Source organism: Arabidopsis lyrata (assembly GCF_000004255.2).
Source record: "Arabidopsis lyrata subsp. lyrata unplaced genomic scaffold ARALYscaffold_7, whole genome shotgun sequence".
Lineage (NCBI taxonomy): Eukaryota > Viridiplantae > Streptophyta > Magnoliopsida > Brassicales > Brassicaceae > Arabidopsis > Arabidopsis lyrata.
The window spans coordinates 4,444,838-4,466,927 of NW_003302549.1; the positions used below are offsets into that span (position 1 = coordinate 4,444,838).

Here is a 22,090-nt window from a genome sequence, read left to right on the forward strand (position 1 = left end):
CTCAGTCTCTGGGGTTTATCTGCTTAGTGCCTTATAACTCGGGTCGGGTATGATCATTAGATTCACCCAATTACCCGGTCAAAATAGATTACGGGTCGGTTATTCGTGGCCCAAATAAGACTTCCGGATCCTAGCAGTCCTTCGCCTTCTTCTGCTCCAGCCGTATCCTTCAACTATTTTTCTCAGAAAGTTGCCTTCAACTATGTTTCTCAGAAAGTGATTGAATTAGGTATTTTGTCTCGCTCTCTCCAATTTGATTTACATAATCTCCAAGTTTCTTGCTATTAGGTTCGTGATTTCAGCTGTAGTCAGATTCTTAATTGATGTCGCTTTCTTGTTAAACTCTTCATGTACCCTGTGTATAGTTCGATGCTTCTCTTTGCGTAGATATTGATTCGATAATCACTTCTTTCGTTTTGAATGTCTACGAGAGCTTGGTTGTGTTGATTCATATGACCCAATTTTGAAAGCTTTTGTTTTTGCAATCTTCTCAGGAACACTAGCTGAATCTATAGGACACAAGCGTTTCAGAGTTTATAGATGGATCGAAGACAGCACGATTATGCTGCTTCTTCTGGGTTGCCTTATGCTCAGCAACAGCAGCAACAAGGCCCTAACTTTCAACAGCAACAACAACCGCAATTCGGATTTCGTCCACACTATCCTTCACCAATGAACGCTTCTGGTTTCATTCCTCCTCATCCTTCTATGCAGCAGTTCCCTTACCAGCATCCTATGCATCAGCAGCAGCAGCAACCGCAGCTTCTTCCTCATCCTCCTCACCCGCAGATGTTTGGTCAACAGCAACCTCAGGCTTTCCTTCCTCATTTACCTCCACATCACCTTCCTCCCCCATTCCCTGGACCGTATGATTCAACTCCTCCTCCTCCTCCTCCGGCGGATCCAGAGCTGCAGAAACGGATTGATAAGCTTGTTGAGTATTCGGTTAAGAACGGTCCCGAGTTTGAGGCTATGATGCGAGATAGACAGAAGGATAATCCTGATTATGCATTTCTCTTTGGGGGTGAAGGGCATGGTTATTACCGCTATAAGCACTTTCTCTCTATGCATCCCCCTGGAGGACCCTTTGATCCTCCATTTCCGTCATCTTCTATGCCTATGATACATCATCCGCCAAATCCCATGATGAGTCCTTCAATGAACAATGTGCCCGGTGCATTGGCTGTGCCACCAATCCGCCAACCTCCTTTCCCACCATTCCATGACCACCACCAGCATCTTCCTCAACCTCATCCTTTTGCTCCCCATGCTCGTCCTGATTTTGATCAGTCAACTCATGCATTCCGAGGTCTTTCTGGACCACTCCCTGCTGATGTTGCAATGGAACTAAATAGTGTCTTGGGCAACCTTAATGGCACAAAAGAGTCTATCAAAAGTGCTAAGATTTGGTTCATGCAGAGATCTCCCTTTGCACCAGCTTTAGCAGAGGCACTTAGAGACAGGGTCTTTGCAATGGATGATTCTGATAGGCAGATGCACATAGTGTATCTAGCTAATGACATTCTATTCGACAGGTATCTAAGCTTCATCCCTGATCTCTGTTTACATAATTCTAGAGGTCTTCTGCATAGACTAGTTTTTTTGTTTATTCTATATTATTAGAAATCTGTCCTTTCAAAATTCTGGTTTATTGATATTTCTGGGTTGCAACGTTATGATGCTTGATTGCTTTCTCATGTTTATTGCTTCCTTAAACACAGTTTACAACGAAGGACAAACTTGCACGAGTTTGACAATGAAGCTCTTGCTTTCAGACCTATTTTGGGTTCCATGCTCCGGAGGATTTACCACTTTCCACAAAACAAGGAAGAAAACCGGTCACGTCTGGAAAAGATTTTGCAGTTCTGGGCTTCTAAAGAGGTTTTTGATCAAGACACCATCTCCTCCCTTGAGAAAGAGATGAAAAGTGGACCACCTGCAAATACCTTTTCTCATACTCCCATTATAGCAGCAAATGCCTTACAACGTCCAGGTACTCCTGCTCTTCCGTGAGAGAGACAGAAACTGTAACTCCACCTACGTATAAAAAGAATTCAGTTTGGACTTGACCATACACCAACAACTTTTTATCTTTATGCACTTGCAGGAATGCTGCAACAGCCACCAAGCAGTAATGTCCCCACCACAATGAATTTAGAGCATCTGACTAATCCGGTCGCAACCCAACAATTTATCCCAAATGTGATGCCTCCTGGTGCCTTTCCCGGTTCCATACCGCTTAACGCTTCTGTTACACCACCAACCCAACCACCTGCTGGTGAGAAGCCGCCTCCTTATCCTCTCTTTCCTCCTGGTTTGATCCCTGGGATGGTCAGAAAGATGCAGATTGGTAGTGGTGTGCCTTACTCTCCATTGAGCCCTCTTGATATCCCAACAGTCATACCACCATCTGACACACCTCAATCTGAAGTACTCGAGAGAGTATCTAAGTTCTTCAAAGAGATAGGTGAGGTCAACCCAAGTGAAGGTCCCATGGGATCTGAATCACAGGACGACTATGATAATTATGAGCGGCATAGTCCACAGCGGAAAGGAGGTGCCTGCATTCCTCCACCTCCCAACCTACAAGTGGACCCTGAGACAGGAACATATGCGGATGGAAGCACCGATAAAAAGAGTGGATCTGGGAGATTGGGACTTGGGGCAACAGCTGATCCCAACGAACCAACTCAGTACGATGATGTTTATACATCTTACAGGAAACACAGAAGTACGAATTATCACACATCCATGAGTGCAAGAGCTACAACCAGATGAGATTCGGTTCCAGTTCCCATCTTCTAATGGCTAGTTCAGTCTGTTTACAGTCGAGCCTACTAGTGTCTAGTTGTTAATGTGACAAATGTGATCTTCTCTCAGCTTTGAAATAGAATTATCATCACATCCATTTATTCCCTTAAATTTTGGAACTAAACATAAAGTTTTTCTCTGCATATTCCCACTTTTCAATCAACATTATCAAAACCATGTTGGGTCTGCGTTTAAAATGTTGACGACATAGAACTGGTGGAAGCTGATGCAATGCAAGAGTAGTAGTTTCTCTTTCTCATCAGAGTTTGCTAATAAGTAAGCATTAAAAGACCACGTGTGGCATTTGCTCTGGAAATGGGCGCGAGAGACAAAATTATATATTCTTAGGCTAATTATAGGTTCTCTTACTTCATTATAATGATTATGTTTAGAGATTGGAATTGAGTTATTATATCGGACCTAATCTTACTTGTTCAGATAAAAGACTCGATATCAGTAGAAAGGCTCAGTGAAAGTAACATAAGCATCACACAACAAAAATCAAGATTCACTTGTACATAAGGACGAGAGTAAAAATCTCTAAAAGCTTCATGAGAAAAATTTGTGGAGTCTGACAATTATTCACTCATTAGCTTTTAGTTGAAAAGATATTAGGGTGCAAGCCTTTGAGGGTCACGAGGGAAGAGGGATGTTTTCCGGATGTTGTTCAGTCCACAGAAAAGCATCACCACTCGCTCCAGCCCCACTCCAAATCCACCGTGTGGAGGTGCACCGTACCTGTAAACATTATTTGTAGAATTGTCTGCTTAGAGAACAACTCAGATAAACAAGCTACAAAACTGAGCTGGTCCAGTTTGTGATTTACCTGAATGAATCAATGTATGTGGATATTGTCTTGACATCAATGCCGAATTCCCCTGCACGTTGCTCCAAGATTTCTGGGATATGGACACGCTGAGCTCCTGATATGATCTCCTCACCTACGGCAGAACACGTAAACTTGGTATCAAATGTGCAGTAACATAATTGGTGAGAACAAACAAGGTAAAAAAGAATAACTCAAAGATGTACCTCTGATGAAGACATCAAAAGAGTTGCTGTAAAGAGGATTATCGGCACAAGTCATTGTGTAGAACGGCCTAACTGCCTTAGGATACCGATGCAGAATATAGAACTCAGTGTTGTACCTGTTTTTATTATCGAAAAATCAACATGTTAGTGTAAGAACAACTTTGTAACTACGGGAAACAAAACTAAATCAATTTTAAAATGAAAAGAATATCAAACAGGGGTAGACAATAGTGGTGACCTACTTTTCCAATACAAGCTGGCCGAGTTTTCTCTCAGATTCAGTGTTCAGATCGCCAAGAGGATCAACCTCCACACCAGCTTCCTGTCAACACATCAAGATTACAAAGTATTATTGATGGTCCAATCGAAAAACTCAGGTAAAATGCAAAAATTACAAGTCATACCTTAAGCATTTGAACCCCTTCTTCAAACGTTAGCCTCAATGTTTTTGGTAGAAACTGCAATTTAGTACCGACTTTCAGAATCCAATAAGATACAAAAACTCAGTTTCCAATATTCCTTGCTCATACTGCATATGGTTACCTTCAAAGGTTCAAATGGGTATTGCTTTCTAACAGCTTCCAGTTCCTTTTTGCACTTTTCGTTCAAGCTAGTGAATATAAACACAAATAACTCGTCCACAAGGTCCATTATCTGCATAAACAAGAGATATTAGCATCACTGGCAGAATAGAAGATCCTTGAAATAAACTAATATTTTTAATAGCAAATCTTACCTCAGAATAGTGTTTCCGAATCTCCATCTCCACATCAAGACCAACGAATTCACACAAGTGTCTATGAGTGAACGAGTCTTCTGCCCTGAAAACAGGACCTACCTCAAAGACGCGTCGCAAGTCACCACATATTGCCATTTGCTTGTGAAGCTGAGGAGACTGGGCTAGACAAGCAGGCTGCCCTTTGTATTCCAATCTAAATACAGCAGAACCTCCTTCACTACTACCAGCCATCAGTTTTGGTGTGTGGATTCCAACAAAATCCTTGAATATCAATTTTTCTCTGAAAGACTACACAAGTGACAATTAATTCAGCAAAGCAACATATAAAAATGCAACCAAATCATGGAAAGATAAAAAAAAATACTACTGATAAAACATTTCTGTAGTTGCTGTCCTATCCTAGTCATGATGCATACACAAATATTTGACCAAACCAGGCTCATATCTATTACTAAGATATGGAAACAGTAACACAAGTGATAAAGCTCTAATCCTCCTCCATGTATTTAAAAGATCAAGGCCCTACATTTTCGACTTGGCACTGAAGTCGGAAGATGGCTTGATTAGCTGGTGTTCTGAGGTCGAGCACCCTATGATTCAAACGTGTATCCTGATTGACACGAGCAGCTGGCTTTTCAGTCTGCATCAGTCATGAAAACAACAACTCTTGTGAACAAAATAATAGTTATCAGAAGAACACAAGTTAAACGAATTCACAGAAAAAATTGCACCAGGTCCAACTAAATCTCCAAATCTTGAAACAGCAAACTATACCTGAAGAGATTTTTCGATATCTGCTTCACTCCGAGCAGCATCCTCGACACTAAGTGGTAACTTTGCCAAGGCTTTGTTGATGCAGTACACTTTTCTCACTTGAATCTCAACCTGCAATTAACATTATCAATGAGTTAATATCACTATATTATAGCAAACTGAGAAATTGGGAGGAGAAGAAGACAAGGAAACTAAACCTGCTGCGTAGTTCCCGTCAGAGGCTCCTTGGGAAGAACGACGACACCGATAACATCGACAAAAGATTCGCGACTCAGCTGCTCCGAGTATTTAACCATGTTGGCACCCACTTTGGTCTTCTCCGATTGGCGAACCACGCACTGAACAGTTGATCCACTTTCCCTCAAGATCAAAAACCCCAATTTGCTAGACGTTGGACGATTAATGTGCACTCGGCCTCTGATCAGAACCTCTGATTCCACCATCTCTTCCACCAAATCGCTCACATCGGTCCAATCTTTTCCCTCAACAGCCTCTCTCCATTTTCCAGCTTTCGGATCCGCCGTCGATTGCAACTCGTTGAGAGTCACGTCGCCGTAGTTACTGGAATACTCTTCGTTTTCTTCGAGAGACATCGAAGCTGTCTTACGCGTTGCTTCATCTTGTTCCTGCCGACGACGTAACTTCTCTAGCTTCGCAGCTTCCTTCTTAGCCGCTTTCTTGCTAATCTTCTCTCCAGATTCCTCCGGCGCGGTGGTTGATGACGACGGCGGGATTTCAGACTCCGACGACATGATGAATGAATCAATTAGTCGACGGAAATGAAAACCCTACGGTTTATATATCTAGGTTATCAAAACTAAACAATTCGAAAAGGCCCCGTTAATGTTTATTTTATTTGATTAGACCCCAAAACTTTATAAATGGGTGTCCTTTAGTAAAGCGTGAAGAAGAAGCAACAACGCGCCGCCTCATACGACGACGACCCAATCATCCATTGCGGAAACGACCCGGTGAATGGACACGTGGTTCAAATGGTAGCGCGCGTGTGAAACACTTTCTATTGAAGAGAGTATTGCTCGGAAGCTGTCCCAATTAATAAAAAAACGAATTTGCCAGCAAAGGACGGACCAAAATTAAACAAAAATATTTAAAAAATAAAAAGAAAAAAGAGAAAAAAAGTAAATGGGAAGCGACGACTGACTCTTCCTTCCTCCTCCTCCTCCACCTCTTGTTTAGGTTTCTAGGTTCTTTAGCTCTGAAATTTGAATCAGAAGCAAGCTTTTGGATTGCGATCTTATTATTACTTTTGTGGGTTTTGATTTCTCTATCGGATTCAGATATTTTTCTCTATTTTCGATCGTTTTACTTATCCAGTACCCCAAGGCAAGGTTTTCGTGTTTGTTTCATGTCATATCAGCTGATTTTGGGGTTTATGAAGCTCTAGGTAATCTATGAGTTCTTGTTTTAGCTTATCTCATTCTGGAATTATCGGATCTGTGTCTACTTTTTTGGGTTTTGTGGGAAATGATGATTTTATTCTTTAATCCACGAGTTTATCTCATAGGACCTCTCATTTGTTCTCAACTTTTGTTTTCTTTGAAATGAAATTTTGAAATTCAAAGGTGAATATACGATTTTTATCTATTTGATGAAGTTGAACTGAGTTATCAAAGGTATCTGATTTCAGCTTTTCATTCTTTTACTAACATGTATATGTTTCTATTTTTAGGGTGTTGATGGTGTAGAGCATCACGAAACATAAACTTTCATTTCTTCTACCTTCTTGAATTTCTCTTCAAGGTAACTTCTTTTTTTTTTTTGTGTAGTTACAAAAGACAGTTATGGTAATAGTGATTGCTTGATCTGTGCTGAACCTGAATGCACGTACTAGTCATTTGTTTTTTGTTTTAGTTACCAATACAGATATCTAAATTGTGTTTCTCATATCTTTTCTTTTGTCTCCTTTACTATGGTCTATATTTTGCTCTAGGTGCATGTTGAAGTGATTCAAAGCGATCTACATGTGACTTGCAGCTCGGTCAGACATCAGACATTACACTTAATACGATATTGGAAAGGATGCTTGAGAATCCAAAGTTCAATCTGCACGCTGTTGGCAATCACAACAATGACAACAATTACTATGCCTTCACCCAAGACTTTTATCAAAAGCTCGGGGAGGAAGGTACAAACATGTCCGTTGACAGTATGCAGACAAGTAATGCTGGAGGGTCTGTGTCAATGTCTGTGGATAACAGTAGTGTTGGTTCTAGTGATGCTCTTATTGGCCATCCTGGTTTGAAGCCTATGCGCCATCCCTACTCTCTCTCTGTTGGCCAAAGCGTATTTCGCCCAGGGAAAGTTACTCATGCACTTAACGATGATGCCTTAGCACAAGCGTTGATGGATAGTAAGTATCCAACCGAGGGACTGGCAAACTATGAAGAGTGGACAATAGATTTGAGGAAACTTCATATGGGTCCTGCTTTTGCTCAAGGGGCTTTTGGAAAGTTATACAGAGGGACTTATAACGGAGAAGATGTAGCGATTAAGCTACTCGAGAGGTCAGACAGCAACCCTGAAAAGGCACAAGCCCTCGAACAGCAGTTTCAGCAGGAAGTTTCTATGCTTGCTTTTTTGAAGCATCCCAACATCGTTAGATTTATTGGTGCGTGCATTAAACCTATGGTGTGGTGCATCGTGACTGAATATGCAAAAGGAGGTTCTGTCAGACAGTTTTTGACTAAGAGACAAAACCGAGCTGTGCCTTTGAAGTTAGCTGTTATGCAGGCGTTGGATGTTGCCAGGGGTATGGCTTACGTCCATGAGCGCAACTTTATACACCGGGATCTAAAGTCAGATAACCTCCTCATATCAGCTGATCGGTCCATCAAGATTGCTGATTTTGGCGTTGCAAGAATCGAAGTTCAAACCGAAGGGATGACACCAGAGACTGGAACTTACAGATGGATGGCCCCGTAAGTTGGATAGTTTCTTGTTTTCCATCCTTGTCTTGTCTTAATAACCTTATATCTCTGCAAGTTATATATAGACACTATGTTCCCATCTGTTGATCGATGCAGAGAGATGATCCAGCACAGACCCTACACTCAAAAAGTGGACGTGTATAGTTTTGGAATCGTGCTGTGGGAGTTGATTACAGGTCTGTTACCGTTCCAGAACATGACGGCGGTTCAGGCTGCATTTGCAGTGGTGAACCGAGGCGTCCGTCCAACGGTCCCAGCAGATTGTCTTCCTGTGCTTGGTGAGATCATGACACGTTGCTGGGATGCAGACCCTGAAGTCCGTCCTTGTTTTGCAGAGATTGTCAATCTTCTCGAGGCGGCGGAAAATGAGATAATGACGAATGTGAGAAAAGCCCGTTTCAGATGTTGCATGACGCAACCAATGACAATCGACTAATCTGTTGTGAAGAAAGAGAGGAGAAGAAGAGAACATAAAAGGAAAAAAGAGAGAGAGAGAGAGAGAGAAAGCAAGAAGGTCTTTAGATATATGTAAGTTTGTGTGTGTATCTATCTATATATACATATCCGATTGTATCTCTTTTCCCAAGATAGGAGAAGTAACCCAACCATTTTAGCTACTGATTTTCTAGATTTTTTGTCTTCACAAAGAAAAAAAAAATAGATGTATGGTGATTGTCTGAAGTGTTTGGTTTAGTTTTCCTTGAATTTGATGATGCATACTTTTTTGCTTTTCTCCTTTCAACTTTCTACGATCATTATCTTCAATTCTTCATCACCATGGTCTCTCTTACGATGTGGGACAAGAGATATCATGATTATTGATCTGTTTTTTTTTTTTTTGGTTACTGATCTTCAAATAAACATGTAACTTAACAAAGAAAAAATAATACACGAACTTATCATCAAAACTTTGGATAGTAAAAATCCATCTTAGTGATCTGTAGAGCTCAAAAGTAAATAAGATTTAAAAAACCTTAGGAAGAACGAATATTGTCTCTATAATCATCTTCTTCGCCACTGCTCATGAAATCCTGCATCTCACCGTCATCATCATCATCCTCACCATCACCACCATTATCATCGTCTTCATCCTCACCTTCTATAATCCCCATAAAGCCACCGTCAAGACCGTCAATAAGAATCTCTCCTTCTTCATCAAAATCGCTCACACTATCTTCATTGTCGTCGCTGCTAAGGTCATCATCCCCACTATCGCTATCGTCTACACCTAGTCCCAGAATTCGGTCCAGGTCATCTTCCTCGTCTTCATCATCTTCATCTTCATCGTCCGTCTCATCATCATCATCGGGATCCGAGTCATCATCTGTTGGCCTCCGTCTACCAATCTCATACATCCTGGCCGAGGAAAACATATCTTCTTGGTCTTCCATTGTGATCAGTCCAAGGAACGAATCTGTTGGTTCTGTGGCAAAGTCAAGAAGACATCGGTCCACAGGTATAGTGGCAATGTCTGAGTAGTTGATCGCATCAAGAGTGCGGAAAGCAGCAAACAAGGGATGTTTCACACGGCGTGTGTGAACTGCAGACATTACGTCTTCGATGTTTCTCCTCAGCATTGCGTATATAACATCTCCCCTGGAGTTGAACGTAATAGCTGTCTGGTCCAGTGATGGTACACTTCGAAGAAGCTTGAAATTCCTCATGTCCCAGACCTCTGAGTTTATGATCACCTGTAATAAGCAACATGTTGATAAGCCAAAAAACAGCGAGTAACTTTTAACTATATTGTAGCCGAGAAGTTAATTTAGAATATTTGAAGCGGTTGTAATATGGTTCCGGAGCAGTTAGCCAGGGATTTTTATAAGGCTGTCTTTGACAGTTTAGGGAGTGGATTGTTCTAGGGTTTGGTTGAGAGTCCATAGCCTCTCATCAGGTTTGGTCATCTGGAATAGGAATGACAATTTCATAGCTTTGGTATTATCACATAATTCAGATTAAAGAGTAATATGATTTATCCATTACCTCGTTCCTAGAAGGATGAAAACCACCGCCACCATAATCAGTAAATTGATCAAACCGACTGACAGACTCGGGTATACGGCGGTCCCAGAGAACACCATTCCACAAAATTAGTGTATCACAAGGGCTGAAGTGTACAAGAGAATAGGGATTACTTCGAGAAGATGTGACTGTGTCAGTGAGTTTATCGCAAGGACTGCAGGTCTGTACATCATATAGAAGAACATCTTTTGTTGATGCTTCACAAGAAAGTGCTGCAAATTGTAGCCCAGAGTTGCTGAATTTTGCAGCCTTGCATCCATCAAAGGAGTGTCTAGGCCCACCAGTTATAGAAGACGCGTCCCACAACTGTACATCACTGGAGCTCGAAGAAAGTAACAACTGAGTATCCCCAGAGACATACGGCTGAACAAGTGTAACCGGAGCCTGGTGACCTGAGAAACTCTCAAGCAAGGTTCCGCTGCTAGCTTCAAATATCTTGATTTCTCCAGCATGACTACCGACTGCTAAATGATTAGTACCACCAAGAAGTGCAATGCATGTAAAGAGAGCAGTCTCATCCCGGAAAGATCTCCAAGATTTGAATCTGCTGAAAACAAATTGACGATCCCTGCGATTACCATGGACTCCACTGTAGAAACTTTGAAGCTCACGGGTCCCAAGACGGCCAGTGATGTTTAGTGGAGCTTCAAGTAACCGTTTAGGTTCAGGACAGACATGCGGATGTAGGAGAGACACAGGGGGAAGAGTTGTTATTGGAGCCAGGCACTGCCTGTGTTGGTGCTTCAAATACTGAACCACAAGGGAGTCTAGTGATAACCGTTCTGGATTTGAAGGCTGGGGATCACTTGGAAGCCTTAGCTGAGAAGCAGGTGTCATCTGGCCCAGTCTGGAACTCCCAGATTGGTTGGCATCTAAAGCTGAAGCTGGTGTTTGCAAACCTGAGCTTTCCGCAATGGTTGAATTCCTACGCAAGGAAGATGTGGTTGGACAAGCTGGAGATCGTAGTCCTAACTCACCCAAATTGATTCTTTTACCCGGAACTGACAACTCTGGGTCTCTAAGCTCAGACAATTTCCGTTTTCTTGGAAAGGAAATCGGGGTCTTAAATTGAGCATCGGCATCAAGATCGTTCTTCAAAACTAATTCTGCAGCAGTTTCTGATGTATCTGCCCAAGCAGGATCTGAATTCGAACTACTATTTATTCTCTGTGTAGACTGAGGTTGAGCGTCATGGGAGAAAGATTGCTTTCGTGACTGCAAACTAAAACTGGGTGAGAAAGTCAACTGCTTCTTCTTTGCAGATGGAGCAGCGTTACCTCTCGAACTAGGATCTTCATCAAGTGCATTGATTCTGGGTATGCTGGGGAAAAACCCACTGTTAGCACGGCCTGATGGCCACTGTTGCTGTGCTACTGGTGTGGGTATCTCCAGTGTCGAGGAAGCCAAATGCTTCTTTTTGGCAGATATAGCCGCATTACATCTAGAATTAGGATCTTCGTCATGTGCACAGACTTTGGGTTTGCTGGTGAAAAATCCACTGTTAGCACGGCCAGAGGGCCATTGTTCCTGAGCTAGCGGCGTAGACATCTCCTGTGTAGAGGAATATGCAATAGAAGAAGGGGAAGCCAATGAAGGTAGAGGAGTTAATTGAGCCTCTTTTAACAGTGCTGAAGCAGTTTCACCAAGACCTGATGCCTGGAGGTGCTCATGGATAAGCAGCAAAAGCTCCTTAGAATCATAAGTTATAGGCGTTGCTGCTGCAATGGCAGCTCTTTCAATGCGCCTCAGTGTTGGAGTAGCAGCATCACTGGCTGTTAGTGTAGTCGCATGCCCTGAATTTGTCACAATCTACAAACATGCATAAAACACAATTAAAATGTCTGCAAAACTTCAACAGAGAAACAAAGAATGAAAAAAGCACTAATTACTTATGAAGCATACCAAAAGAATCCCATAGAGACACATTAAACAAGAAAAATAAATCAATTCAGATGATTACCCCTATTAGCTCGAGCGCCACCTGAGCAAGTTCAGCCTGCCATCTGCCCTGATCTGTGCCACTTGACTGACCACCTGAATCCCGAATTAGTTCTGATAAACTCTTACCAACCTAGAAACCATGCTTGGAAAATCAGTATCTATTATCACCAAGGATGCCTGCTCAACTTCATAAGATGCATCTCAGATATAAAAGATGAAGATAACCGGGAAAAGAAAATTGCTATTCTACCTCAAGTTTAGTCAGTATTTGTGCAATTGTATCATCTCTAGCCAGACCAAGAAGTACCCTGCAAGCCAGCGCTCGTAGACAATCTGGGGTAGCAGGGGGATTCACATATATTCTGGGCTGAAGAAGTTTTAAAAGAATTTTTATACCATCATTCCCACGAACAGCTTCACGGGCTTGACGATAAACCTGCTCCAACTTAGCAGCAAGGCCAGCAGAACCAGTTCCTGCTCCTAAGAAAATTCTCCGATCCCCAACCAAACCTGAAGATGCTGGTGCAACAGGAGTTTGCGGAGCATTACCAGTGGACTGAGTACCTACAGCAACATCAGTAGAGGGACGGGTAGTGGCTTGGCCGGGAACAGGTTGATGATTTTGTGCAAGGGGCGGCTTATTGCTTAATGATGGTGGTGGGCACACCAGATTGATTAGGACATTTAGTGCAGGCTGAATGATCTTCAATAACAAACAAAACATGAAGGAGGCAAGTATCAATGAGAAACAGAAGAAGAAGAAAGACAAAACCCATGTGAATAATGGATAGAAGCGGACTACTGACCTCAGGGTCTACTATGCTGTTGGAAATATTTGCTGCATCCAGAATGACAGCAATGCCAGCACGATTGTTGCTGAGTGTGGCATGCGCAATTGCTTTGCGGCCATCAGGTATTGATGTAACTATGTGAAGAACCCCAAAAGCATACTGAAGTAGATCATGCAGATAACGGTCTACTGGTGGAGTCTGCGCATGTGACCATAATGTTAATACATGGTAGACAAACAATGTATGTGGAGAGTAAAATGCTACATTACCTGACAAAGTTCCAACATGGTAACATGTCCAGAGGAGGCCAAAAAGTTATTGACAGCAGGCCACTGAGTTCGCACAAAGGTCGGACCCAACTTCCTATCCTTCTGTAACTGATGGAAGATGGCATCAACAGCTTCATTGCTGATGTCAAGGGGCTTATAGGCTGCCCTTATATTAGGAACATTTCGCACACCACCTCGGCTACTTCTGCTAGGACGGATTGAATCAACAAGCAAAAGAAGATGAGCTCTAAAATACTGGCGCAAAGCAAAACACGTGTGGAAAGCCATCTGTTTCTCTGAGGACGTCATGACTTCAGGAGCTGATCGGTCAGAATTAGCACCAGTTCTAACTGAGGCTGCATCTTTAAGAATTGCAAGGAGTTTCTGCAAACTATCATGAGCATCAAATGCATCTAAAATGGCTCTAAAGACAAAAGCAGCAGCAAAGAATAAAGCTGAATTTTTTCTGGCTTGATCCTGGGAACAGTCGAGAAGTTCGATAGCTAATTTAACAACTTGATGTATGAGATCCGATGGAAGTGCACAGACACGCTCCATTATACCCTGAGAAAAAAAATTGAAGGTAAGAAGAAGCAGGATTTGTACTAATTCAACGATCGTTGTACTTCTATTAGAAGTCGTACATCTGTTAGATGACGGTGAACAAAAATTGCATTAAAGTCGTATAAATTTGCTGTTATTATTACCTGAAGAGAGCCAATGGTGTATAAGCAAGATGAGAGACCATAAAACGTCTCAGAAACCCTTGGAACAGCAAGTAATTTTTGTATGCCACCCCGGTCAACAAACATCGCAGCAAACTTCCGGTGCGCAGCCAAAGCGCAAATTAACTTCATGACATCAGGTAACAAAGGAGACACTGTAGAACTATCATCACACTGGGATGTACGTTCCAGCAGCATAATGCATACATCAACACCTTTTTCATGCAGTACAGGCCCGAGAACCTCGACATATTCTCCCAGTATCTCAAGGCACTGGATGCAATATTTTTCTTGTAACTGAGCCAAAGATTCGATATCTGGAAGTGAAACTTCACTAACATCTGTTGTCTGATCAGATGTGACACAAGTAGGATTTCTGCAACCAGCCAAATAGCAGAGTTAAAGCCCTAAACAATTCAGGGATAAACAATTGATAAACAGCAATGATAATATCCACGACATCATAGCATGACTAACCTTGAAACCTCTGCAGCATCTATGACTGTAATAGCTGCTCGAGTAGCAGCCGACACAGCAGCTTCTTCACTGCCAGAAGACTTGAATTCCTGGATAATTTAAAAGAAAGACTATCAATATAAATATCAGGTCACCCTATACCAGAGTTTCATTAAGGAATGGAATCACTAACAGCTAATCAAAAAAGAAAAACATACCTCCAAAGCAGCAGTTTTAACAAGCTCTGCTGCAGCGTCGCCAGCTGCTTTAGCTGCGTCATCAGGAGCATGGGCAGCTCTAGCTTCCGTTTCTGCAGCTCCAACGGCTCTCTTTACTAGATCAATTATGTTTTTCGTTCCTATTATGCAACCTTGAAAGCATTCATCGTCATCCTCTCTCTCTATCTCCATTATACCAGACTTCATTTTCCCCAGACATATGGTCACATCTTCTCCATTTCTGCCATCTGAAAATTTTGATAGATCCTTATCTCTGACAACTGGACGACCTGATCTAGGAGATGCCAAGAGAACTTCTGTATCAGTTGCACCTTCGTTAACCCTTCCTCTCCCCCTCGATTTTGATCGGTTCAGTCTGTGTCTTGAAGGGTCATCTCTTCCACTATTGTCATCTCCAGGTTTAATTTTACAATCAACAACACCTGAAACATTAAATATTTCCCTGCCATCGATTTCGAATTCACCATCAGACTGTACATCAGTTTGTCCCATCTCTCTGCCAGAGTCCGTCTCAAAAACATGGTCACCTTCAACTGTATCCACAACCTTACGCACCCTACTTCGACCTTCTTCTTTTGTTTTTAAGGACACATGTTTAGTCTCAGTTGTGTGAAGGGCATCTCTACGGCTTGTGCTTGGCTCTCCAATAACTCGTACTCGAAGATAATGCATAAGCTTAGCAGATAGTCCTGATGTCAAAACGTCTTCAACTATTTGCCCACGACTTACATGAGTCAGACAAAAGAAAATATTTTTATTTCAGCTGTGAAAGAAATTGCAGAAACGGAAAGAAGAAACAACAAGTTGAGAATGTTTAATCAATACCTGGCGAGAGAGAGAGCAAGAAGTCCTGTAGAATAAGTCTTTAACATTTCAGAATCTGAGGCTTCCTTCCTGCCAGAGTCTTCACCAGGAAACTTGACTGCTTCTTCCATAACCCAATTTTTAAAGTTTTCGGTAACAGCATCGTCGAAAACATGAGGATACTGAAAAACAAAATTGCGTCAAAAACCAACCAACGAGGTAAACGTAAAGAAAAGGAGCAGGAAAGTCGTAAAGTTTTACCATCCAAGTAAGCGAACAGTTCATTAGCAATCTTGCAGAGGCTGCCTTTACGGCGGTTGAGTAAGAATTCTCAGATAGAAAAGTTGACGATATCAATTCAAAAAACTCATCATTTTCCTGCCAAAATCAAGTAATTAAATAAGAAGAAAGAACCCACCCAAAAAAAAGAAAGAAAAAGAACAACCTTTAAAAAAACTTACTCGGATGAGAGTACACAGCTTGCCACTGCTATGACTACCGCGAGCATTGGAGAAATGGCCATTCTCCTCTAAGAACCTGCGAATACAAGTAAGCATCAAGCTAAAGACAACTACAAAAAATCAAGAAGAGAGACTGATTGTTGAGCTAGAAAGGAACATACAGAGACTCCTGAGATTCGAGAAGATGACTAAGAGCGTGAAGGAAATTAGGATTAGGGTTATTAGCAACGGAAGTAATATCATCCATAAGCTTCTGCGCCTTCGCTATAAGCTCGTCCTCCACACTCTCTTCTTCTCCTTCCTGTTGTCCTCCTTCTTCAGGATTAGCTTCGTTGTTTGAATTCGCCAACTCTGTAATTGCCTCCGCCGCAACAACCGATTGTTCATCCTCAACCATCTGATTAGGGACCTCGGCATGCTCTTGCCCGTCCATAGATACCTCTCTTTTCAAAGAAAAACCCAGAAACGACGATCAATTCAGACGTTGGGATCGCGGAAAAAGAAATAGAAATTATTGAAAGGAAAAACGAAAAAGAGCTTATAGTTGTAGAGAGTAAGAAGCGCAGCAGAACAAGGAGGTGGTAGATGGAGACGACAAAGCTGAACCGACTCATTCTAAAATATGACCCGACCCGTTTTTTTCACTAAACAAACCCTAACCCATTGTTTTTTAAATAATGGGCCTAATATAAGCCCATATTTTGTATTGTTATCATGACGACGTCGTTTCATTCTCCGGCGACTGAACTTCTACTGGAAATGGATAGTGAAGGAGCTTCAAGCGAGTCTTCTTCGTCTGGGGATCAGCTCGAGAAGTGGATAGAGTAGGTTCCCATTTGATTTCAATTTTGATTCCGCATAATCAAATCGATTGAGGATTTGTTTGATTGCTTTCAGAGAGCAGGATCAGCTTAAGAAGAAACTGATTGCGTATGATGACTTCACATGGAAGTTATCTTCATCAATGGAACTGTCTCATGGATCGGAGATTCTTAAGTACGTTGGAGGTGTAGACATGAGCTTTTGCAAAGAAGATTCTTCCGTCGCATGCGCTTGTCTCGTCGTTCTTGAGCTACCTTCTCTCCGTGTAGTTCACCATGACTTCTCTCTCCTCCGTCTTCATGTTCCTTATGTCCCTGGATTTCTTGCCTTTCGTGAGGTTTCCTTCTTCGTGTCCCCGAGCAATGCTCTGCTAATTTCATTTGCTTCACTAAAGTATCTCAGATCCCAAAATTGGATTTTTCATGTTTCAGGCTCCGGTTCTTTTGCAGATTCTGCAAAAGATGAGGGATGATAAGCATCCTTTCTATCCTCAGGTTTCAGTTTTATCTATAAATTGCTTTAGTTTGCAATTGGCTACTCTTAATCCATTGCTTTTGCGTTGTCTTTTTTTTCTAAAAGTCTCTTGCTTTGCTCTTACAAAGGTACTGATGGTTGATGGAAATGGAATACTTCATCCACGAGGTATAAACATACAAAATTTCTTCGTTTACCTTAGTTATTTAGTTGCATTTCAAGCTCTGTAATTTATGGTGTTAGATGTAATTGTGTTCTATAGGGTTTGGTTTGGCGTGTCATTTAGGTGTTCTTGCTCACCTCCCTACCATTGGGGTCGGAAAGAATGTAAGGTCTTCAGAACCAGAAGCTCCGAAATTTATGATGTTTTTTTGTTTTGCCTACATTTCCATCTGATCGTTAATGTGGAATGTATGATTTTGTAACATTTTCAGCTGCATCATGTGGATGGTCTGAATCAATCTGAGGTTAGACGGTCGCTTCAGCTCAAAGAAAACGAGCATGAGCAAGTTATCACTTTGGTAGGAAACTCTGGATTTACATGGGGAGTAGTAAGTTACTTTGACTGAACATCTACTGTCGTTGTTGTGTCTATTTGGTAATACGGCTTTATATTAGTAGTGATTAATCAGTTTAGCAACGAAACTTCTCCATAGTTGTGGTTTTGATAATCTTTTGTAAGAAAGTGAATTTAATGGTCAAGTTTTTACATATTACTTTCGACAGGGATTAAGGCCAACTCTGAGTTCTCTGAAGCCCATATATGTTTCAGTTGGCCATCGCATATCACTTGACTCTGCCGTTAAAATTGTCAAGATGACCTGCAAGTACCGTGTTCCGGAACCTATTAGACAGGTAAGTGATGCATTTATTCTGTAGGGGTGTGAAAAGTGGAAAGTAGAAGTCATTAAGTATACACTCTACTATATGCAGGCCGATATGAGATCAAGAGCATATCTCCAGGAGCATCAAACTGAGTCTTTTAAAAGAACTGGGACTGTGACAACCGGATCAGGTAACTTCTGATGTTTCCTCCGCCGTTCTAAAGTACTGACTACTGATAAGTAGCTCACATGCCCCTTTGCTTCCTTTTTTTGTCTACCAGACTGAACCTTAATCTCTCAAACAACCAAGGAAGGAAGTGAACACTATTCCACATTACATAGAACTCTTCAAAGTCTTTAAAGATTGTTAAATGGACAGATTCAGGGCACTGAAGATCCGCCCCAATTTTCTCCTTCATTTATCTCACTGACTTGAAGATTGCAAGCTAACCAAGATAATCAACAAACCGATGAATCATGTTGTATCCAATACATTGGAATTTCCTTTCCATACTGTAAACATAGTGTAAATAGAAAGGGTAGGGAACTGGTCTAATGTCTTGGTAATTTGGTTGTTTGGGGACTGTTTGTTATATTGGGAGAGTTTGAGGTATTGGTATTTTTTTTATTGGTTCTTTGGTTTGGTATTTTTTTTGGTTCAGCGTCTGTACTCGTTTCTCATTCAATAAGAAGGTAGAATCGTTTCTCAATCTTAATAAGAGACTGTTAATGGTGGACAGATTCACAGCAGGGAAGCCTTATGGATTCCTCTTTTGCAGCAAACCTGCTTAGCTAAAAGGTTGTTTTATTTGAAAATATCCGAAACTTAAGGTTTGGCTTTAACAGCTAATTTGCATAGTGAAAGATGAGAATTTTGGTCATTATGAGCTCTGATTACTAACAAGAGAGGCAAAAGAGAGACAGTGAACACCAAACTGCTCTTGAGAAATAAGAGATCAAACAAGTAATACACAAATCTCACTGTATCTTTCTGTTTCTCCATAAACACCAAAGTTTTGCAAAAGAAAAAGGAAAAAAGAAATAATCAAACCCATCAAATTTTCTTCAGTATTCACAGAATAATATACAGACAGATGGAGAAAAGTAGCAGCATTGCCGTTGATCGTGTAAGAGGCATCATGGCACTTGCTTCACTAGCATCTTCTGACTTGATCATTATCTTGAATTTGCAACTCCCAACAGAAGGATCCCTAGTACTGACTATAGAGAGTCCCGGGAACTTACACGCACTGTCGAGCTGATTACTTACCTGGTAATAGCTATTGAACGCATACGAAACATTCTGTGCTAGATTCAGGTTACCACAAGAGGAGCCATACCCAAGACTGGTGCAATCAGCATGATCACAAGCGTAGCTCACACTTGGTCCCAACTGAGGATCCTGAAGATTAGCATTTGGCGCAAGAATACACCATTTCTTAGCCAAATAATGCACATCCTTAGCAGGGATCAGCCCGTTACCATTGCCAAGACTGAGCTGATACTTAGGCTGTCCATCAATGTAAAAAATCCCCCAGTGTCTTTCAAAGTTTCCAGGCTGAATGCTTTTGGCATCTTCATCAATAAGACCAAACAAGTAAGCATCCATTGCTCCAGGTCTCATAGGTGTTCCTTTATTAGCCTTTTGACGGTTCATAAACCCTTGGTTGTACCGCCTCGCATACATCATGTTTGCGTTCTTATCTCCATCTGTTGGCCACCCAACTTCCCCAACAATAATAGTCAAATTCCCAAACCCATTCTTCTGCAAAGACCAAACGAGTGTATCGTAGTTTGCATCAAGAACATTGTCGTAGATTCTTCCATTGTCGTTAATAGGAGTACCGGTTCCATCAAAGAAAGCAAACTCCACAGGGAAATTCGGATCGTTGTATAGACTGATGAAAGGGTAAATGTTGATAGTGAATGGTGCTTGGTTATCACTCAGAAACTTAACAATGTTTAACATGAGATCGCGGATTTCAGGCCTGAAATCTCCATCCGAAGGGAGATTAGACGCACTTTGGTACACATCCGCGTTAAGTGGCACTGTGACTTTCACCTGAGTCGCTAAACCAGCTTTGATGATAGCAGATTGTATATTCTGAAGAGCAGGAAGAGTTATACTCTCAAATGTTCCGTTGAATGCTTTTAGGAATGGCTCATTCCCAACTGCCACATACCTATATTTAAACACAAATCGATCAAAATTATCTTCAAAGTTTCTATTTTTTCTTCTCATCAACTGTAATCCAAATCTAAAGACTGAAACTTTAGTATCTAAAATCATCTATTTCCAAAGCTATTGATTGATCAAAACAAACAAAGAGAACATGATGTTTGAATGACGTATAAGCACAAACCTGATATCGACGCCATTAGAGGAGACATGAGCAGAGACATTCTGAGAGACCCATCTCTCTGCGGCTGCAACGCTACCGGCTAAAGGAGCAAGTAAGTCGTTAGGGATTCCGACCATAACCTGAATCCCTGACCGACTTAAAGCTTTGAGAATCGCAGAGTCGGCCTCGAAAAGTTTCACCTTTTGGATACCGTTATCCCGGAGAAGTCTCACCACCGTAGCCGGAGGCAGGGGATGCCTCGCCTGAGAGCCCCAGTTCACACCAATCCCTTCAACTTCAATTAACAAACTTCCGTACAACAAAGTGGTTACGAAAAAGACAGCAAAAACACCTTTGGACAACATCGGAACCGAGAGATAAATCGTAAACACCCCTATACCCAAAAAGGCAAAAACCAGTAACGAAAAACAAAACCCAAAAAGAAACACCGCAAAAAAAAAAAAAGAACTTTGTGGTTAAAACGAGCTCAGATGTAAGAATCGGTGAAGTGGGAATCTTGGGTTTGAAGAAGAAGAACAGTAGAACAGAGCTGAGTTGTGGCTTACTTCAATAAACCGAGTATCGAGAAAATATCAATACAGTACTATAGTACTCCCTCTGTTCCTGAAAATTTGATGTTTTAGAGTTTACACATATATTAAGAAACAATCATGATTTAATCATTTCATAATTTTTTCTTTTTATTAAATATTTTTAGTAATGTATGAACCAATAGTAATCTAAAACAGTTAATTATTTGTAATCATTACGCCTTGAAATCTACGATTTGTTAATATCAATTAATAAAAAATAAAATAAAAAGCTAGAAAATCAATCTTTGTGGAACAAACCTAAAATAGTAGAACATCAAACTTTCAGGAACGGAGGGAGTATATTATTTCTTTTTGGGTCGAATAAGTTCTCTTCTCTCAGGTGGATTTTGGAGAAGAAGATGAAGAGGAAGAGGTTTCAAGAATTAAGATGGAGAATCTGAAATACACGAGACGTGAAAATGTTTTTTATTGTCTGTCCCAGTGTCTGAAAGGCGGTGTATGCTTTTTGATTGGTACCACCAATCAAAAATTAAATTAGCAGAATATTATGCAAATGTTTAACAAAAAAAAAAAAGACTAAAAGAGAAACATTAATGTTTTTTTAAATTTACGTTAGGTGTTGGTCTACTTCGTAGCTGTAGCTCTTCACAATACCACTCAAATCTATTAATTATACGATACGATATGATAATTTAAAAAAGAAAAAACCGTCAAATATAGCAATCATAGATATAATCAGCGTCTAGATTTGGGTTTACCATCTTTGTTATATTGTTACAGTTATTATAATCAGCGAGTATGATACATGAGAGAGTATTAATTTTGAATAGAACTTACTAAAAAAGTAAAAATTGTTAGATTTTGTCTGTGTTAGATTTATAGGCAGCTACGAAATAAAGATGGTTTGATGTGAGGCAGGGGCATGTGGGTGAGGTCAAGCGGACGTGTAAGAGAAATAGAAAGAGAAAACAAATTAAAATGAGGAATCTTTGAAAGATTGTGGAGCAGTGTTACCAGATGCTCTCAGAATTAAAGTTGAATGAAATGTAAACAAACTTAAAT

At 41.0% G+C, this 22,090-nt stretch overlaps 6 protein-coding genes across 11 annotated transcripts; 3 read left to right on the forward strand and 3 right to left on the reverse strand.

Annotated features, from left to right (window-relative positions):
- Nucleotides 1-58: 58 nt before the first annotated feature.
- On the forward strand, nt 59-2,956 carry LOC9305412 (calcium homeostasis endoplasmic reticulum protein). 2 transcript variants are annotated; one of them, XM_021020044.1, is made up of 4 exons: nt 59-288; nt 495-1,535; nt 1,722-1,993; nt 2,108-2,956. In XM_021020044.1, exons 2-4 carry the CDS (start codon nt 541-543, stop codon nt 2,776-2,778), a joined length of 1,938 nt encoding a protein of 645 aa, XP_020875703.1. In that variant the 5' UTR covers nt 59-288; nt 495-540; the 3' UTR covers nt 2,779-2,956. The 2 variants fall into 2 exon arrangements, with proteins under 2 accessions (XP_020875703.1, XP_020875702.1); XM_021020043.1 differs by having other exon boundaries at nt 59-229.
- Nucleotides 2,957-3,241: 285 nt separating this feature from the next.
- Nucleotides 3,242-6,150, reverse strand: LOC9303383 (aspartate--tRNA ligase 2, cytoplasmic). The gene is made up of 10 exons (XM_002869295.2): nt 5,554-6,150; nt 5,357-5,467; nt 5,109-5,222; nt 4,580-4,870; nt 4,387-4,497; nt 4,248-4,301; nt 4,086-4,165; nt 3,844-3,959; nt 3,638-3,752; nt 3,242-3,549 (listed from the first exon to the last, which is right to left on the reverse strand). Exons 1-10 carry the CDS (start codon nt 6,106-6,108, stop codon nt 3,423-3,425), a joined length of 1,674 nt encoding a protein of 557 aa, XP_002869341.1. The 5' UTR covers nt 6,109-6,150; the 3' UTR covers nt 3,242-3,422.
- Nucleotides 6,151-6,448: 298 nt separating this feature from the next.
- LOC9305413 (serine/threonine-protein kinase HT1) lies at nt 6,449-9,036 on the forward strand. Of its 3 annotated transcripts, none has more exons than XM_002867265.2 (4): nt 6,449-6,761; nt 7,047-7,117; nt 7,308-8,295; nt 8,401-9,036. In XM_002867265.2, the coding sequence occupies exons 3-4, from the start codon at nt 7,397-7,399 to the stop codon at nt 8,738-8,740; spliced, it is 1,239 nt and encodes a 412-aa protein (XP_002867311.1). In that variant the 5' UTR covers nt 6,449-6,761; nt 7,047-7,117; nt 7,308-7,396; the 3' UTR covers nt 8,741-9,036. The 3 variants fall into 3 exon arrangements, with proteins under 3 accessions (XP_002867311.1, XP_020875705.1, XP_020875704.1); XM_021020046.1 differs by having other exon boundaries at nt 6,472-6,590; XM_021020045.1 differs by having other exon boundaries at nt 6,484-6,625.
- Nucleotides 9,037-9,155: 119 nt separating this feature from the next.
- LOC9303384 (DDB1- and CUL4-associated factor homolog 1) lies at nt 9,156-16,615 on the reverse strand. Of its 2 annotated transcripts, none has more exons than XM_021020037.1 (13): nt 16,174-16,599; nt 16,013-16,088; nt 15,813-15,929; nt 15,573-15,733; nt 14,727-15,471; nt 14,530-14,618; nt 14,035-14,428; nt 13,328-13,891; nt 13,074-13,256; nt 12,518-12,970; nt 12,287-12,397; nt 10,288-12,135; nt 9,156-9,995 (listed from the first exon to the last, which is right to left on the reverse strand). In XM_021020037.1, the coding sequence occupies exons 1-13, from the start codon at nt 16,443-16,445 to the stop codon at nt 9,279-9,281; spliced, it is 5,730 nt and encodes a 1,909-aa protein (XP_020875696.1). In that variant the 5' UTR covers nt 16,446-16,599; the 3' UTR covers nt 9,156-9,278. The 2 variants fall into 2 exon arrangements, with proteins under 2 accessions (XP_020875696.1, XP_020875697.1); XM_021020038.1 differs by lacking the exon at nt 9,156-9,995 and adding an exon at nt 10,006-10,208 and having other exon boundaries at nt 16,174-16,615.
- An 18-nt stretch (nt 16,616-16,633) lies between these two features.
- On the forward strand, nt 16,634-18,848 carry LOC9305414 (endonuclease V). 2 transcript variants are annotated; one of them, XM_021020047.1, is made up of 9 exons: nt 16,634-16,836; nt 16,910-17,171; nt 17,266-17,328; nt 17,437-17,476; nt 17,571-17,635; nt 17,743-17,859; nt 18,035-18,163; nt 18,242-18,323; nt 18,414-18,848. In XM_021020047.1, the coding sequence occupies exons 1-9, from the start codon at nt 16,727-16,729 to the stop codon at nt 18,416-18,418; spliced, it is 873 nt and encodes a 290-aa protein (XP_020875706.1). In that variant the 5' UTR covers nt 16,634-16,726; the 3' UTR covers nt 18,419-18,848. The 2 variants fall into 2 exon arrangements, with proteins under 2 accessions (XP_020875706.1, XP_020875708.1); XM_021020049.1 differs by lacking the exons at nt 18,035-18,163; nt 18,242-18,323; nt 18,414-18,848 and having other exon boundaries at nt 17,743-18,027.
- A 203-nt stretch (nt 18,849-19,051) lies between these two features.
- Nucleotides 19,052-21,098, reverse strand: LOC9303385 (glucan endo-1,3-beta-glucosidase 5). The gene is made up of 2 exons (XM_002869297.2): nt 20,496-21,098; nt 19,052-20,315 (listed from the first exon to the last, which is right to left on the reverse strand). The coding sequence occupies exons 1-2, from the start codon at nt 20,837-20,839 to the stop codon at nt 19,205-19,207; spliced, it is 1,455 nt and encodes a 484-aa protein (XP_002869343.1). The 5' UTR covers nt 20,840-21,098; the 3' UTR covers nt 19,052-19,204.
- Between the last annotated feature and the right edge of the window lie 992 nt (nt 21,099-22,090).